The sequence below is a fragment of the Hemiscyllium ocellatum genome, chromosome 5 (assembly GCF_020745735.1).
Source record: "Hemiscyllium ocellatum isolate sHemOce1 chromosome 5, sHemOce1.pat.X.cur, whole genome shotgun sequence".
Taxonomy (NCBI): Eukaryota; Metazoa; Chordata; class Chondrichthyes; order Orectolobiformes; family Hemiscylliidae; genus Hemiscyllium; species Hemiscyllium ocellatum.
Genome location: NC_083405.1, coordinates 128,308,988 through 128,329,240, shown reverse-complemented (window position 1 = coordinate 128,329,240; position 20,253 = coordinate 128,308,988). Strand labels below are relative to the sequence as shown.

Sequence of the window (20,253 nt, the reverse complement as noted above, 5' to 3'; positions counted from 1 at the left end):
GAGTTTTGGGAGATCATGACAAATTTGGAATTTCTTCATTGGTTTGTTTATTTATTGGAAACCAGCAGATCCTGGAGATTTATCTACCTTCAGTCTCATTCATTTCTCTATTAGCATTTGTTAAACTTATAGTCTATTCCCTCCATTGATTTATTTCTTATTTTTTTGATTTTCAAAAATAAAATTAAGCTGCATACACAATTCCTGTTAACAAAATGAAGGAACATTTATTGTTGGAAGAGGCTAATACATTGACACATTTAGATCTAGTGACCTGCTGCATTTGTTTGCAATGTATACATGTTCACTGAGGTGAAGGAGAACAGTGATGGGCAAGTGATACCTTCCTGCCAGGCAGATATTGACATCTCATGTATTCTTTGGGTAGACACTGTAAACTCTCACTGCAATTTGCAACATCCCTAACAACATATCTCAATTTTGATGGAAGGAAGAATATACATAATTGAGGCAGGCTAAATTTCCAGCTTTAGGATAGAGAATGCTGAATTGTTGGCAATTCAGTTAGACAAATTTTTTATTTTTATCTGCTCACCTTTGGATGTGCCCTTGCTCTAAAAAATGGGTTCCTATTGGAGTGACTGCAGCATTGGATTTGATTAACATTTTTCTAAAACTTGCATCTCCAGAATCTGCTGAATATGAAAACTGGCATTAAGGTACCAGTGAGATAGGTATCTCATTTTCTCAATCACATATTTTATAAGGCACTTGGCACATCAACTCTGTTATTGGAAGTCTGCTTCCTATAAGGTGGATTTGCAATCTTTGATATCTGATTGCACAGAACAAAATGAGCTTAATTTGGAGTTAACCTTAACAGTTGCTGTGTCTATTGGAAAGAAACAACTCTTACAAACCAATTTTAATCCCTTTCATTGACATGTAAGTGTGAGAAAAGGTACAGCTGTTTCTGGTCCTGACTGCTTCCTATATTTATTGTCCCTTTTCCGGCATTACTGTAATTGATACATATTTGAAATGGACTTCAAATGGGATTAAAAACCCCAAGAGTAATTTAAGGCACAGTCGGGTAGCGTGATGAGAGTGATCACAGATGGGCTGACTAACTTGCCTCATTTGACATCTTACATGACTTTAGCTCCTCAGACCTTTCAGTTAAAAAAGGCAAGAGAGGAACCAAATGATTGTCCGATAATCACGCAATGAGTCCGATGACTAGTTTGCAATTGTGTGGGCTAATGTGGCACTGAGTTGGGTTTGTTCCTCTCCTCTTTTCACTGTGTCTGTTCTCCAAATGCCTTCTCAACAATAAATCAACAAATGTCTCTGTAGGAGAAGTGCTCAATTTATGTTTTCTCTTTGTGCTGTCGAAGAACCTGCAAGAAGACCTGCTTCACTTGGGCCACTGTGTCATGGTACAATTTCAGATCTTCTTCTTTAGCTTTTAAAGTGCTTTGCAAAGCGGTCTTTAAGGCTTCATTCTCATCCACCTGTATGGCAAGTCTGAAATAAAGAAACACATTTCTACAGTCAGATTAAATCATCAACACAAACTGACAACTCGAGGAGGAAACAATTTCAGGGTTATACAGAAAGGAGAGTGGGGATAAATGGTTAAGTGATACACAATACAATACAGCACAGGAACAGGCTCGTTAGCCTGTGCATATTCCTAATTTTTATTTAGACTTGATACGTATTGCCTATCCGTGATTTCTATCCCTGTTTGCCTCCCATTCATATGTCAATCCAGGTATGTCTTAAATATTGCTCATGTACCGGCTTCCACCACCACCACTGGCAGTGTGTTCCATGCACCCACGACCATCTGTGTGAAAAATTTTCCTCATGCTGTCCCATAAACTTTCACCTTCTCACTTGGACCTGTGCTCTCTTGTAGTTGACCTTTCCACCCTGAAAAAACATCTCTGACTATCCACCCTATCTATGCCTTTCATAATTTTGTAGACATCTTTCACGTCACTCCTCACCCTCTGTCTTTCCAGTGAAAACAAACAACCTCTCCTCATAACTAAACCATCTAGGCATCATTCTAGTAAACTTTATCTGTACCCTCTCCAAAGCATCCACATCCTTCTGGTAGTGTGGCGACCAGAACCGCAAGCAATATTTCAGATGTGACCTAACAACATTATATATAATGTCTAAGCAATTTTGAAATTCAGATTTCTTTTCAAAAGAAAAAGGAAGGCAAATGACTTTTGGTTAGTTCCATGAAGTGTTTTTCAAAAAAAAAGGTCAGGAAGTATTTTGAACAGTGACCTAAATACAGAATTTCTAATTTTATCCTTACCTGGTCTGGCCTACATTAGACTCCAGAGCTGTAGAAATGTGGTTGAGTTTTAACTGCCCTCTGGACAATTAAGGATGGGAATAAATGCTGATCTAAGCAAAGATCCCCACAGCCCATGAATGAATTAAAAACATTTTTTTTAACTATTGAGTTTAACTCAATAAGGCAATTTTTGTTTGATCTTGACTTTAGAACTTATAGGTCAAAGCTTCAGCTCAGAGGACAGTTTTTCACCTTGTAGTTGAACCATATTTTTCAGTTCAGTTCAGGGGACAAAGTCACCATCAGCAGAGTGGTCTCTGGACTGTGAAAGTTTCAAACAAGGAGAGCTTGGATTAAAGTCTTCAAGTTGTTAGGACTAGGTAAGTTCAGACCATCAGACATATCAGGTTAGACCATTGTGAAACATTCATCATGTCAGGGATTCAAAGGAATTTTAAAACAAACAACCTCAGCAGTCCAACGGAAAGAAACTGGAAAGTGCCATCTCAGATTTAAAAAGCTGATCTACAAGTATTATTCTCTGGGATTGAATCTCTGTAACAGATAGTGTTGGGAAACAGGTTGAAACTTTGCATTGACACATTTGTATTTTCTTCCATGTAATAAGGTTCTGTTGTTAGAATATACCTGCAACCTTGTCTAAATATGTTTGGGTGGCTAATCACAATGATAACCAACAGCAAAAATTAACAATGTGATTTATTAAACTAGTTTTCATTCTCATGTCTGATTTGTCAAATGTTACCTGGGATCACAACAGTTGTCTCAAAAGCTGTATCATAGACATGATGGCCTTAGTGATCTCTTTCTGTAAAGTATGTATCAACCATGTCTCAGTTGAAGCACCCTCATCTGAAGCAGGAGGGTTCAAGACCCACTTTAGGGATTCACTTAATTTGGGTTTTAGTGCAATACAGAAAGAGTGCGATGATTTCGACCTGGAGATGCCGGTGTTGGACTGGGATGTACAAAGTTAAAGATCTCACAACACCAGGTTACAGTCCAACAGGTTTAATTGGAAGCACTAGCTTTCAGAGTGCTGCTCCGCAACCTAGTGCTTCCAGTTAAATGTGTCGGACTATAACCTGGTGTGTGATTTTTAACTACGATTTCAATGAGATGTTAAAATCAAGATAGGTGTAAATGATCCAGAGACACTATTCAAAAAGAAGGGGAAATATCCTTGTATCCTGACTCTTATTTATTCATCATTCAAAACTAACACATTCAAAATATTTAGTTGTTTGGCTAATTATTGCTTGTGGGACCTTGCTATGAGGTATCACATTACAACAATGACCGTCTTGTACACTTCAAAAAATACTTCATTGGCTGTAAATCACTTTAAGCTTTTCTTCTGTCTAAAAATCTTGGAAAGCAACTAGGATTACTGCCATAACCACACAGGCTGGAAACCTGACATTTGAAAAAAATAGACAAATATAGGAAATACATAGCAGGGCCGTCAGCATCTGCAAGAAAAACTCATCTGCAAAACAAAATTTCCATTTTTTTTGGATGGAACTTTTCAATCCCCTTTAGCTACTTTCCTATATTTGTACATTCTTATTTTAAATTTCTACTTTAGTCTGAAATTTTGGGCTGAAAACAATGGAACAAACCAAAAGGCATCATCACCACCTCTGCAACATCAGAAAAACCGAGGAAAAAGTGAGGTCTGCAGATGCTGGAGATCAGAGCTGAAAATGTGTTGCTGGAAAAGCGCAGCAGATCAGGCAGCATCTAAGGAACAGAAAATTCGACGTTTCGGGCATAAGCCCTTCAGCAGGATGGCTGATGAAGGGCTTATGCCCGAAACGTCGAATTTTCTGTTCCTTAGATGCTGCCTGACCTGCTGCGCTTTTCCAGCAACACATTTTCAGATCAGAAAAACCGAGCCCGGTAACTGAAAACATCAATCGAGGTCATTGAACCCTACCTTTCTCCCTTTCATTTATCAGATCTTAAACCCTAATAAAATGTTTCTTCTTTGTTCCACGTCGTAATTCACTAAAATGGAGGTCTCCTTTTCAGATTCATTTGGGTTACACATGACTGAGGAACTACAGTACAATAGCTGAATAAAACCATTGTATGCACACATTATGTCCTTCAATTATACATAATTACAAATGTTTAAAAGTTCATCCAACTTTAAAATAGGGAAACCATAGTTTCTAGTGTGAGACATACAACCAACAGTACAATAAGGCAGCTCACCACTACTCTCTCAAAAGCAGTTAGGGACAGGCAATAAATGCTGACCTTGCCAATGATACCCACATCCCATTAAAAAAATCACAAGTCAAAGAATAGAGCTACAGGTTTATTCTTCAGTGTTGAACACAGCTGTACAGGTGAGACAGCATGTTTTTTAAATCTCAAAACAAGAGAATTGAAATGTTAAACTTTTTCCATTCTCTAAACACTATAAAGAGTCAGCAATGTAATGAGTTTCTTCTCTACGCCATTAATTCCTTTTATTGAATTTTTGTGCATACTAAAGGAAGCCTTTATTAATCCACACTGTGAAGAGAATGTTAACAAAACACGCATCTGTACTTAGCCATAGTGTTTTCTATTTATAGTTCAAAACATTGATAAAGAAAATTGCTCTTGCACAGTATTCTTGTTCGAAAGGCCCAAAGGATCTCATGTAAGACAATGCAGATCAGGGACAGTGCGACACATACAAATAAGCAACACAAGAAACTGAAATGTTTCTTCATTAATTTTTAATGGCATGTGGATGTTGCTATTGGGACCAACATTTATTTCCTAATTGCGCTCAAGAAGGTGTGAATATCTGCCTTCTTCAACTGCTAAAAATCATACAACACCAGGTTATAGTCCAACAGGTTTTATTTGGAAGCACTTTCGGAGCACTGCTCCTTCATCAGGTGGTTGTGCAGTATAAGATTGTTAGACACAGAATTTACAGCAAAAGTTTACAGTGTGATGTAACTGAAATTATATATTGAAAAAGACCTGGATTGTTTGTTAAGTCTCTCACCTTTTAGAATTATCGTGTTGATTTCAGTTCTTTCATAGGTAAACTGCAAAAATTTTTCTAAAAGTTACATTCTCAGGTGAACGTTAACAATTGGTGTCATGTCAGCCCAGATAATGCATTGAAGGTGCGAGCTGCCCTGTCTGAGGCTGACTGAGCCACAGTGGTCAGACTGATTCTAATCTAAAACACGGATTTACAGAATCTTACATGGAAACATGCAGTTTTTGAGCAAAGTAAAATGTAATTCTGCAAGTACAAATTCACCCCACAGACGTGTGTGTGTGTGTGTGTGTGTGTGTGTGTGTGCGCGTGCGCACGCGCGCGTGTTTGGTGGGGGGGAGTTATGAGTGTCTGTGAGAGTATGCGTGTGCGTGTAAAGGGGTATAAGTCTATGTGAGGGTATGTGTGGGAGTGTAAGAGTGAGCGGATAAGAGAGGGTGTGTGTGTGTGTGTGTGCGCGTGTGTGCGTGTGCATGTGCATAGTGCAACGGGGTCTTCTGTAGTGTGAGATGAACCCAAGGTCCCAGTTGAGGCCATTCTCATGGGACGAACTTGGCTATCAGCCTCTGCTTGGTCACTTTTCGTTGTTGCCTGTCCCAAAGTCCGCCTTGGAGGACGGTCACCCGAAGGTCCTAAGTCCAATGTCCCGGACCGCTGAAGCGTTCTCTGACTGGGAGGGAACACTCCTGTCAGTTGATTGTTGTGCGGTGTCCATTTATCTGTTGCTGCAGCCTCTGTTTGGTCTCGCCAATGTACCATGTCTCAGGGCACCCTTGCCTGCAGCATATGAGATAGACAACATTGGCTGAGTCACTTGAGTACCTGGGAAGTGTCTACGCATTATGGTGGTATCTGTCTCAACATTCAGACAGGTCGTGCAGCGTCTACCATAACAAGGTTGTATGGTATTGTCCTGAAAGCCCAGCAGTTTGCTACAAACAATGATCTGTTTGAGGTTTGATGGTTGTTTAAAGGTGAGAAGTGGAGGTGTGGGGAAGGTCTTAGCGAGGTGCTCATCCTCATTGATAATGTGTTGCAGGCTGCAAAAAACATGGCGTGGTTCTCGGCTCCTAGGAAGTACTGAACAACGAAAGGTATCCTGTCGGTTGCAACTTGTGTCTGTCTCCTGAGGAGGTCATTACAGTTTCTCGCTGTGGCACATCAGAACTGGCGATCGATGAGTGAGCATTGTACCCCATTCTTATGAGGGCATCCCTGAGTACTTCCAAGTGCCTGTCACGTTCCTCCTCATCTGAACAGATCCTGCGTTTGTATAGGGTTTGTCCATAGGGGATTGTTGTTTTCATTTGTTTCGGGTGGAAGTTGGAGAGTGGAGCATCGTGAGGTTATCCATGAGTTTGCGGTCGAGTGAGGTGATGGAAATGCATGTGTCCAAGAATGAGACAGATAGTGGAGAGTTTGATGGTGGGATGAAAGTTGTCGATAATCACTGTGTAGTTGTTTCAGTGACTCCTCGCTATGGGTACAGAGGAAGAAAATGCCATCAATGTACCTGGTGTATAGTGTAGGTTGGAGGTTCTGCATAGAGAAGAAGCCTTGTTCGAACCTGTGCTTGAAAATGTTGGCATATTGGGTACACTTTTGATTCAGATCCCCATGGCTGTTCCGTGTGTCTGGATGAAGAACTGGTTGTCAAAGGTGAAAATGTTGTGATCGAGGATAAAGCAGATGAGTTGTAGGACAGTGCTCAGAGATTGGCAATTGTTGGTGTTGAGCACTGAGGCTATTGCCGTGATGCCATCATTGTGGGGGATGCTGGTGCAGAGTGCTGAAACTTCCATTGTGATGAGGAATGTTCCTGGTTTGACTGGTCCATGGGTCTGAGTTTCTGTAAGAAATTCTGTAGTGTCAAGATGCCTTCGACACGGCATTAGATTAGACTTACAGTGTGGAAACAGGCCCTTCGGCCCAACAAGCCCACACCGACCCGCCGAAGCACAACCCACCCATACCCCTACATTTACCCCTTACCTAACACTACGGGCAATTTAGCTTGACCAATTCACCTGACCCGCACATCTTTGTGACTGTGGGAGGAAACCGGAGCACCCGGAGGAAACCCACGCAGACACGGGGAGAACGTGCAAACTCCACACAGTCAGTCGCCTGAGTCGGGAAATGAACCCGGGTCTACAGGCGCTGTGAGGCAGCAGTGCTAACCACTGTGCCACCATGACGCATCTTGAAACCCATTGTACAGGAGGCCCCCAGGTTCTGCCGCGACACTATAGATTTCTTACAGAAACTCAGCACCCACAGACCATTTGAATCAGGAACATTCCTCGTCACAATGGATGTTTCAGCACTCTGCACCAGCATTCCCCACAACAATGGCATCGTGACAACAGCCTCAGTACACAACACCAACAGCTGCCAATCTCTGAGCACCATCCTATAACTCACCCGCTTTATCCTCAATCACAATATCTTCACCTTTGACAACCAGTTCTTCACCCAGGCACACGGAACAGCCATGGGGACCTGAATCAAAGGTGCACCTTAATATGCCAACATTTTCATGCACAGGTTCGAACAAGACTTCTTCTCTATGCAGAACTTCCAACCAACACTATACACCAGGTTCATTGATGGCATTTTCTTCCTCTGGACCCATGGCGAGGAGTCAATGAAACAACTACACAGTGATATCAACGACTTTCATTCCACCATCAAACTCTCCACTATCTGTCTCATTCTTGGACACATGCATCTCCATCAAGGATGGGCATCTCAGCAACTCACTCTACCGCAAACTCACGGATAACCTCATGATGCTACACTTCTCTAGCTTCCACCCGAAACAAATTAAAACAGCAATCCCCTCTGGACAAACCCTAGCTTACAAAGGACCTGTTCAGATGAGGAGGAACGTGACAGGCACTTGGAAGTACTCAGGGATGCCCTCATAAGAATGGGGTACAATGCTCACTCATCGATCGCCAGTTCCGATGTGCCACAGCGAGAAACCGTAATGACCTCCTCAGGAGACAGACACAAGTTGCAACTGACAGGGTACCCTTCGTTGTCCAGTACTTACCAGGAGCCGAAGAACTACGCCATGCTCTTTGCAGCCTGCAACACATTATCAATGAGGATGAGCACCTCACCAAGACCTTCCCCTCGCTTCCACTTATTCCCTTTAAACAATGGGCGGCATGGTGGCACAGTGGTTAGCACTGCTGCCTCACAGCGCCAGAGACCCGGGTTCAATGCCCGTCTCAGGTGACTCTCTGTATGGAGTTTGCACATTTTCCCCCTGTCTGCGTGGGTTTCCTCCAGGTGCTCTGGTTTCCTCCCACAATCCAAAAATGTGCAGGTTAGGTGAATTAGACATGCTAAATTGCCCGTAGTGTTAGGTGAAGGGGTAAGTGTAGGGGAATGGATCTGGGTGGGTTGCGCTTCGGTGGGTCAGTGTGGACTTGTTGGGCCGAAGGGCCTGTTTCCACACTGTAAGTAATCTAATCTAATCTCCAAACAGATAATTGTTTGTAGCAAACTGCTGGGCTTTCAGGACAATACATACAACCTTGTCATGGTAGACGCTGCAAGGCCTGTCTGAATGTTGACACTGATATCACTGTTATGCATAGGGACACTTCCTACCATGTATGTGGCAGGTACTCATGCAATTCAGCCAATGTTGTCTGTCTCACATGCTGCAGGCAAGGATGCCCTGAGATATGGTACATTGGCGAAACCAAGCTGAGGCTATGACAATAGATGAACGGACACTGCACAACAATCAACAGACAGGAGTAATACCCCCCCCAGTCAGAGAACACTTCAGCGGTCTGGGACATTGTCACGGGATCCATTACTTCTTCATGAAAAGACTCGATTCCTCTGTGGAATTTTACCTGATTATATTATATTGTATAAGATTAAGCTTAACAACAATGATGCTATTAACTCGTTAAGTGTCATGGGATCCGTCTACTTCTTCATGAAAAGACTCGATTCTTCTGTGGAATTTTACCTGATTATATTATATTGTATAAGATTAAGCTTAACAGCAATGATGCTATTAACTCGTTAAGTGTCATGGGATCTGTCTACTTCTTCATGAAAAGACTCAATTCTTCTGTGGAATTTTACCTGATTATATTAGATTGTAGCAACAATGATACTATTAACTCTTTATTGTATTTTAGCCTAGCAACAATTAAGTATAACTATGACTATGTGGCAACTGCTCTCTACCAGCTACTTATCAGCTACTTATTGTTTTCTCAGCTAATTAAGTGTTTAACGCGACCTTTAAACAATGCTGACCGAGGCACAGTTTGAGATTCCAGTTCTTTAAACAAATGATGTAATTGCTTAACTTAGACTGTAAGGGATATAAAGCAGAGCTAAAACAGACAGAACTCACTCTTGTCTTGAAACACAGACAATGAGTCACCCAACCATCCTCTGAACCACCAGGCTTGCAGAAAAGACACATTTGTGCAAAATACGGACCGATCGGATGAAACATACGGACGGCTAAGAGCTTGCTGAAATACGCCTGCCTAAAAGATTCTCGGTTGAGGCACTGCATTCTAGCCTGAAGAAGATACAATCTGAACCAACTAGCTGATACACGCTAGTCTATGAAGATCCCATTTGGGACACTCAGGTATTAAGCTCTGCTTTTATCCTAGGTATCTTTTAAGAACATTCAAAAAGGCTGTAACGATTGTGATTAACTGAAAACATCTGATTGTGAGTATTCAACTTATTATATTGATAAATTTCTATTATATTTTACACCACACACTTCGTATTCGCCGAACCTTTATTTGATAAGATATGTTTACCATTGTGTTGGTATGTTAAGTCTAGAACTTAGCTGAGAAGGCATTAGGATTGACTTAAAGTGAATCCCTCTCACTCCTAGGTGAAAGGATAAACTGAAGGGACCTAGAGACCTGTGATAAACCCAGCCGAGTTTGTAGCTATCAGGACCATACAGTCAATAGGGACCACTGGTAAACTTGACAGGTAACGGCCTCAGGTATATGCCCGAGGTACTGTAGTTTAATCCGGTAGTAACCCATACCTATTGAGGATATCCACCTGAATAACATAACAATTGGCGCCCAACGTGGGGCTCGAGAGATTGCACTATCTTGAACCTCACGGCGTAAATATTATCTTTGTCACCAAATAAACTCCTTCTGTAGGGATATAGCGAATAGTACAAAAAAAAATAAAAGCCCCTCAAAAAGAAAAAGAAAATGGCCAATATACCTGCCTGTTATTTTAGAAATGATTGGGCAGAAATAGTCGCAGCAGGAAACGACAATATAGTCTCCCCACCTAACCTAAGAGGTCAGGAGGTAAGACTGAGGGCAGATGAGTCAGTCCTAGAAGGACTAAACAGACTCAATGGAGAACCTATAGCAGCAAGACTCCGATACAGGTTCAGAATAGAATATGTAGATGGAACTCACCATCACTATGATGGATGCATACCAGCAGATGGAACTGGAAACCCCCTAGAACCAGCCCACCAGCATACCGCTGGCGTTCTACCAGCTCAACATACGGTAACAGTAATTAGAAGAGAAACAGACCTAAGGGGAAGAGAAGTACCGCTAGTACCAGGCATGTCAGAACATGCCTGGGCAGAAGATATAGCTCAGCAAATTATAGTGGCAGCAGACAGAGTGCTCCAAATACCCCAACTAAATAGAGTAGCAGCACAAGTCCTAGTGGCGCAACATGCTGTAGAAAAAGCCCGATGGCTAATCAATAATCCCAGGCCCAGACAAGCCGGACAAGCACCACAACCGGTAGCAGCCCGCCGTGTGTACGGTGATCCCTCACTGAAGAATTTTAAAATCTGCTTCCTAGACTTTCCCTCAGATGACAGAGCAGCAATAAAATATATAATTCAACATTTCGAAAAACTAAAAGCCCTCTTGGAAGGACTAACCCCCCAAGAAAATTCAGATTTATTTAAAGCCCTGGATTGTCCTGCTTTAGATCAGGAACCGCACACCACCATAAATCTAGTTACCATACTCCATGAAGCCCACAACCGGGTATATGGAACCCAAAGAGCAGAAGCAGCCAACAAGATATTCAAAACACTCCTGGAATCAGGGAGAACAATGCTCCAGGTAGCACAATCCGCTGAAGATCTAGAAATAAACTATGTCCAAGTCAGGTCGCAATTATTCAGACAATTCCAGAATGAAGGCCATGCAAACAGGCTCAGGGAAGCCACAAACAGAGCACTAGGACAGGGACAAAACCCATGGCAAGTATTCAGACAAGAATTAATCAACTTAGGAGAAGTCCTCAATCTATCCCTAGATAGAATAGGAAAACAAAATCCCCACGGACCTCAACCAGAAGCCAAGGAAAGGAAATCAGAAAAACCTAAATCAGAAACCCAGAAATCCAAGGCGCAAGGACGCCAACAAAACCAAAGAAAACCATGGACATACCGACCCCAATATGAACCATTGGTTCAGGTAGTGGAAAAAGTCCAACCCAGAAACCAGGGACCTCCCCGACAGCAGCTACCTCCTAGACCAATTCCAGGAGTAAGCCCAAACTATTTAGGGAGAAACCCCATTCCGAATTATCAAGACCCAAGAGCTAGAGGGGGATACCAACCTCCACTACAGCCAGCCCAGCAACCACAACAACCTCGGGAATATAGGCCACCCCAACAAAATTTTAGACCTAGGCCTCCAAATGGACAAGTTCAACAAGAACGATACAACCTGAGACCCAGAAACAGTCAGGGACAAGCAATAACCTCTGGATCAGCCAGAGTGCAAACACAAGGGGACGAAAGGAATACAGAAGGGCAAAGAATCCACCAGACAGGGATGGTGAGAAAACCCAGACAGACAGCAGCAGAACCATGCTACCCTCAAGAACAAGGAAAAATAGAGGGGTATAAACCCCACAGACAGCAATGGCTCACAATAATGCTAGACACAGGGGCAGAAATGTCATTAATGGACAAAAGTTTGGCAGAAAAACTAAACATACCAAAAGTAGGAACAGAACCTTATCAGGGCATAGGAGCACCTGTAAAATGGGCAGATGTAGGAAAAATCAAATTAATCCTAAAAAATGGAAAACAAATAGAGACTAAAGCTCTAATTATAGAAGGTCTAAAAGACCAGGGAGAACCAGTAATATTAGGATGGGAAGACATTAAAGGACACAAACTACTAGAACAAACAGAAGACAAAAGAACAGAAGACTTAAAAGAAATTTTAGATAAAGAAAGCAACCCCAAAATCAGAGCAAAAATAAAACACCTAGTGCAAACTCACTGGGAAATCTGGCAAAAAGACTCATACCATTGCGGTAATCTAAACATTGATCCCACTCCCACAGGAATGGGACACTTCAAAATCAAAAAGAAGTATGGCATCAACAAACCAGAGATAGCTAGGGAAATCCAAAAAGTCATAGAAAGACTTGAGGAACAGGGAGTCCTAATAGAAAAAGGATCCCCATACAATACACCCATAATTGGAATACCAAAGCCTGATAAGCCAGGAAAGTACAGACTTGTCTGTGACTACCGAGACTTGAATTCAGGATCAGTGCCCTTCTCGTCATACTTTAAAGGAGCTCAGACTACATTGAATACCTTAAGAAGGGAGAAATATAAAACTACCCTAGACTTATCAAATGGATTTTGGAGTCATCCAATCCCAAAAGAAGAGTGGCCATATACAGCCATAACAGACACCCTAGGGAGACAATTAGTTTGGACCAGACTCCCTCAGGGATACCTAAACAGCCCAGTAATATTTTCTGCAGAAGTCAGAAAAACAGTACAAAACTTAGCTCCGCCAGGACAAATAGAATGCTATGTAGATGATATTTATATCACTCATGGTGACCTAGAAGAACATTTTGCCTGCCTACATAGAATAATGGAACACCTGTACCATAAGGGATATATAATTGGACTAGCAAAATCCCAGATCGCCAGAGAAAATGTAAAATACTTAGGAGTGGAACTAACCAATGAAGGAAAAGGACTAACTGAAGAATACAGTGAAAAAATAGCTGATATTCAACCTCCTACCAAAATTAAAGAATTACAAGCAATATTAGGCCTATGTAACTATGCCAGAGACTTTGTCCCAGGATATGCAGAAATATCTAAACCCCTGTACAAAAAACTAACCGAGAAAGTATTCTCATGGACTGAAGAAGATCAAAATAACCTAAATGAACTAATCAACCAATTAAATAAAGCAGAAAACATGGGAAAGCATGAACCAGGGAAAGACATTACACTAGAAGTAATTATAGGGCAAGAAAGTGCCACCGTAAGAGTAACCAGTCAAGGACAGAACAAACCCTTCCAATATATCTCTTTAAACTTTACAGAAACAGAGAGGAAATACCCAAAAATAGAAAAAACATGGGTAGCCATAACTAGAGCAGTGGAACCCATCAGAAAAATCCAAGGGGAAGGAAAGATAATTATCCTCACGGAATTGGCAGAATTACAATCCAAACAACAAAAAATAGAAAGGAGCCAAAGGGTCCACTCGGCCAGGTATGAAAAATGGGATATCCTACTAGCTGACCCCACTATAGAAATACAGCCCCTTACAGGAAAAACAGATACTTGGTGGACACCGAAATATAAACTAGCTGCTACTGAAGAAAAAACTGAATTCAATCCAGATATGTACATCTATACAGATGGTAGTGCCCAAAAAGGCCTGGATAAACAAGGTAAAGAAGAAAAATTAACAGGAATAGGAATAGTAATCGGTACAAAACTAAACAATGAGTTCCAAGAAGAAAAGGTCTTAGAAATAAAAGGACCACTGGGAGGTTCAGCCCAGAAAACAGAAGTAAAGGCGTTAGAATTAGCCTTAAAAGAAGCAAGCCAATTTCCTGCAGAACTCCAAATTCTCGTTTGTACAGATAGCTTTTATGCCAGTAGAGGCTATAACGAGGAACTAGATAAATGGAGTGAAAAAGGATTCCATGATTGTAGGAATCACCCCATACAATATAGACAAATATGGGAAGAAATAGCTAGATTAAAAGAAAACCTCCCAAATGTAAAAGTAATACATGTCAGAGGACACCAGAAAGAAGGTGAACACAAAAAAGGAAATGATCTAGCTGACCGAGCAGCCAAAGCCGCAAGTTTGGGAAAAGAATATAAAATAAGAGTAATAACTAGGCAAATGCAAAAAGAGAATCAGGACAAAGAATTGGAAGACTTACTTCAGGGCAAGGAAGTAAAAGGATACCCTAAAAATCAGGACTACTGGGAAGAATCTGATGGGGTAGTCAAAACCAAATTTAAAGATCAAACCACAGAACAGGCTAAGATAATACCCCCTAGAAAAGGGAGAAGAGAACTTATCAAGACGGCCCACGAAGGCTTAGGGGCCGTGCATCCAGGAATAAAAACCACTCAGTCACACCTAAAGCAGAAATACTGGTGGCCTGGGATGAATGCAGAAGTTAAAAGATATTGTAATGAATGCAAAACTTGCCTAAAATATAATATCAAGGGAGGAACTAAAAAAGAACCGAAAATTATTCAGTCACAAAATATGGAGCCCGGGGATAAATGGATAATGGATTTTATCGGCCCATTGCCGACCTCTCACGGGAAAAAGCCATTTAAAAGACCGAATAAATATTGCCTAGTATGTATTGATGAATGTACCGGATTCACCACCCTGATCCCAACAAAGAGTTGTAGGACACAAGATGCTATAGAAGCTAGTGAGTTGATTCTGGTCGCTAACGGGCCTCCCAGAGTAATTCATACAGACCAAGGACCTGGCTTTAAAAACCAGGACTTTAACATGTGGTGTACCGCTCATGGGATACAGCTTGAGTTTAGCACACCTTACCATCCTGAATCGGCAGGAAAGGTAGAACGGAGAAACCAAGATGTCAAACTAGCCTTGGCAAAATTATTGTGCACTCGCGGTGGTAGTTGGAGTCAATGGTTGAAGGAGGTGCAGCTGGCCATCAATAACACACCCATAGATCTCTTAGGAGCAGAGAACCATATAACTCCGCACTATTTGAGATATGGAGTACAAATGAATACAGAAAATAAGCCTGAAATAGAAACCCAAACTAAACTTAAAAAAGAATGGATAGATCTCCTAAAAACTAAAAAAGAAGAATTAAGACAACAAAGGGAACAGAAAATTCAAGAAGACAGAAAATTTTGGCAACCTAAAGTAGGAGATTGGGTACAAGAGAAAAAACAAAATAAATCAGGAAGAGCCTTTAAAGCCCGCTATCATTTGCCTCAACAGATAATCCAAGTAGGAAATAGGACAGTGACAGTCGGGAAGGAAGGTAAAGAAAGGACTTTATCTGTAGATAATATAAGACCAGTTAACAAAGACTAAGAACATGGCAGATTGAATGGCTGTATATTTAGGAGAAGAAGAGAAACACAGGGAACAAATGGAGGGATTTTTAACTTCCAAGAGAGATGTAAACAGCAGAAATGAAAAAAATTGGAAACAAATATTTAAAGGAAACAAAAAACAAAAACAGAACAATATGGAGTTAGGACAATTAGGGAAAGGCAAAAGGATACCAAAAGTAAAAAAAAACCCTCCTAAACTTAAATAAAAAAAAAACCAAGAAAGAAGAGACTAAAACGATTAAACAAAAGAAACTCATGGCAGAACGCTGCTCTAAGTGTAATATAGTTCAACACACCCTACTATTTATAGTATTAGCCTTTCTAACTATAGGATGGATACTTCAGGCAGTAATAAAGCGCAGCCTGGAATGTAACACAGGTAATAACCCCGACAGCAACAGTAACTCGACAAATTCAGCAGGAATGCCTCTAATAATAGGAGGATTAACCCTATCCAACATGGCCCTAGTAATGTTAGGACTAATTACGATAAATGTTGCGCAAGCTCAAAAATATGAAACTTGGACAGATCCAAGACCCTCAGCAGAAATAATAGGAGAAGAAATTATAGGACACACATACACCTTAGACATAATAGTCTTAAAACAGGAGCTTGTGAATGAAAACCAAGAACAAGATCAAAGAATAGATAATCTTATACAAAATTGGATAGACGAATTACTATCTTATAGTATACAAAATGTTACAACAAATGAAGAAACCTCAGAGAGAGATAGATGGCTCTACTGTTTATACAAAACGTATAACCGTTCAGACTATCAGATCCAGGATCAAAAAACCACTATAACTGCTCCTATCCTATTATTATAAAAATAACACCCATATAATTGGATGCACCGATAAAGCCACACAATGTTATAGCCCATCAGGATACAATACCGCTCTCCTCCAAAACTGCCCAAATGATAATAGAGCAAAAAGAAATGAAACCCATGGACCATGGTCCTGCAAAATTCCCAACTCAGGAAAAGTAGTATATATAGAACACGGTAGATTTAAATGTGGATACACTTATGAAGTTCCTTAGGATAATTACTATGAAAATAATACCAAAACGTATAACACTGAGGCAGAAAACCCAGATGGAAATCAAACATCTAAATGGAAATCAGTATATCAAGACTGGAAAAAATTAAAATACTTCTTAAAAGACCTACAAAGACAGGGAACTGAAATAAAAGTAGAAAATACAACTCTGTACTGCTACCATTGGGGCAGGATGTACTGCTACAAAACAAAGCAGAATGCCACCTTTTGGGAACAATCTTCTCCTGATAGATGGCTGGTGATAACCACAAAAAAAAAAGCAGTAACAGCAACGATAATGATAATAATAGACAACAACAGGCAGAAGCATATATTAAGGATTTATTCAAAAAATCAGAAAATACAATGGGAAAACTCAAAAAACCTAATAATAGAAGTGATAACAATCAAAAAAAGACCAAGCCTGGCAAATTGCCTTTAATGACCTTAGAAATCAATTAAATGTAATAACTAGACGATGGTTGCATAACACCGTAAGAACAGAAAACAGGACAATAGCTGATTTAACCTCAAGGGTATACAGATCCCACGTGGAAAACAAAGATCAACAACTAAAGATCTCACTAGTAGAGATCAAATCCATCCTCACAAACGAAAATTACGAAACTAAAATAAAACAACCAATTTGGCAAAGCCTAAAAAATGGGTGGCTGAAAAAGGAAAAATGTATTCAAATTAACAATCAGCCTCAACTGATCAAATTCTCTAATTTAATCCTATTAAAACCCTGTGATAATAACACGGTTCAATATGTTAAAAAAAAAGATTGCCAGATAGAGTACTTCCCATCTGGAAATACCTGGCTAACAAACCAGTCAGGAGAATTTAATGTTACGACAGGACATGTCGGATGTAATGGCAAAATTATGAGACAAAACAGAGAAACTTATAAGAACCCGGCAGAAAAAAATTAATCTAAAAATAGAAAAACCCAAACCTGACCTAGAACATTTTGAAAGAATGCTAACCATCTATTCAGAAAAGCAATGGATGGAGATAACCTTCTCGGGCCCAACGGATGACGAGAAGCTAAAGACCCTCCAGAACCTAATATCAAAAGAAAGGAAGGCTGACCAAAAAACTCTACAGGAAGAGATAAAAATATGTGTAGAAGAATCAAGAAAAAATTGGTATGATAACTTGCATATTAATGCAAGGACTATGTCAGTATTACAAACTACTGCAAACATTTGGGTGCAAATCTATGATTGGATTTATTGGATTCTATCATGGCTTGGCCTAGAACAACATACACCGCTCTTAGTGAGACTTATCCTACTCTGGGTGTTTGTGGTCGTAATTTGGCCATTTCTCAAGCCATTAATCAAGGGATTGATTCCAGAACGAAAATAAACCACATTCTGCTTCCTCGACCAGCAAGCATGGATGAAACCACAACCAAATACCAAGAAGTCCTAGACTTCCTGGGAAAACAAAACCAAGACTTACTTGGGACTCTGAACTATTGTGAAGGAACGGGAATTTCTCGAACCAATGTGATATTTTCTCCCACATGAAAGAACAATTTAGCCCTGTAGTCATGCCCGTAAGTCTATGGGACGCCTACTGCCACCACCTACCCATTATAGGAGGAAACATTCTGAAAGGACTCCAGCTCCTTTGGGGCTTGGTAGAATATAAATGGGTCCATTTGACCCTAGGTATAGGACTAATTCTCACAATTATGATTGGCTTTGAATTTAAACGAAGAAAATTTGAAATTACTAAGGGAGAATGGGGATCGTTTTTAACACTGATCTCCTCAACCATAATCATATCTTTTAATTACGAACCAGAATGGGCCATTTCTTGTGCTACCATTCACTTGATTCTAAAGACATTAATTGTCTGTCATTCGGTCTTAACACAGACCTCAAACCAGGATAAACCTTCGTTTGTCCAAACCAAAAACCAAACCAAACCTTTGAAACACAGACGCGACCCGTCTTTGGGTGACGCTAAATCAGAAAAACAAAATAAGTCCAAGCAGCTACCACCTTGGAAGAAACCAAAACCACAGAAAACCTGCGTACCAAAATGGAACCAAAAACTTACATTACTGGAACTCAACAAACCCTCTGCATCTATGCGAAAAAAAAAACAACCTCAATATTCCTTTATCAATATCCAAAAATTAAAGAATGGGTAACTAGAAAGAAGGAAACCAACACCACACGGAATACGGATGGTGGACTGAGCCAAGAACAGTTCTAAAAGAACACAACATTGGACAATGTTTAAATTGTAATGGACGTAAAAAGGCACAGAGACTAATATGCACATTTTGCTCAATGCTATTCGAAGAATTGAATATGAACATATTACTTTCTGTATGCAAACCAACAAAGATGTTGCCAGACCCAGATTTGATCAAAGGGGAACGCATTCGACAAACACCCCTTTCAAAAGAATATATGGTACAGTATGACCGTAGAAGAGGCCATAACCTGGCTGAACACTTAATGATACTCTCCAAAGGAAAATATACCTTTGTGGACTGTCTGAACTATGTTGCAAAACTACAAAAGCGGAATGAAGAAAACCTAACTGACCTAAACATGCTCCGATCCAACATAAAACAAGACGAGTTTAATTACGTAACCAGAGAAGCCAACAGACCGTTACCTCATCCACAAATCGATATGATAACCGAATGGTCAAAATGGACATGGTCACCTAAAGCCATAGAAACGGTGGTAACTTATACATCACCGACCCATGATTGGAAATGGACGGAAAGAGAATATAAGAACCCACCTGGATACAATGACTGCCTCCTGAGGGAACTCCGGAGAAAACACAAAATATCCCCCTACATGGCATGCGAAAGAGACCGCAAACAGGATCTCAAAGACTACCATGAGTACAAAATGAGGATTCTGAATGAAAGACCAAAACGGATGGTCCAACAAACTTCATGGTACAGTTGGAAACACGATGGCTGTCAAGGCCCCGAACCAAAACCAACATGGAAACCAGAGGTCCGGCTCTTTGACCACCAACATGATTGGAAACGAAATCCACTGATGAAATTCGTCGGAACCCCAACAACTGAATCTGATCATGAAACCCGCCATGGGAAGTCTGACTCAGAATGATTTCGCATAATTAAATGAAATGTATGCGTTGATTTAATGTTGACTTTTCCGCTTTACTCACAATAGCTCTCATAATAAGAGCGTCAACTGCAACAAACTACACCGCTGATGAATAAAGTGAAGATAATAATAATGGAGCGCAGAAAAACGAAAAACTCCTGATACATGCTGCTATTGGTACAACAATCATTGTAGAACTCTGTTCAGCTATCATTTGAACTTTTTAAAGACACATGGGGAAATCTCGCTTTTCAAGAGGGGGATGTCACGGGATCCATTACTTCTTCATGAAAAGACTCGATTCCTCTGTGGAATTTTACCTGATTATATTATATTGTATAAGATTAAGCTTAACAAC

The 20,253-nt window shown here is 40.5% G+C and overlaps 1 protein-coding gene across 1 annotated transcript in view; it reads right to left on the bottom strand.

The window, feature by feature from the left end:
- Positions 1–207: 207 nt before the first annotated feature.
- The window catches only part of ccdc13 (coiled-coil domain containing 13), a 93,040-nt gene continuing 72,994 nt past the window's right edge, over positions 208–20,253 (bottom strand). The window contains exon 15 of the mRNA XM_060825738.1: positions 208–1,488. Coding sequence (XP_060681721.1) covers positions 1,332–1,488 — 157 coding nt within the window. The 3' untranslated portion in view covers positions 208–1,331. The remainder of the gene's footprint in view (positions 1,489–20,253) is intronic.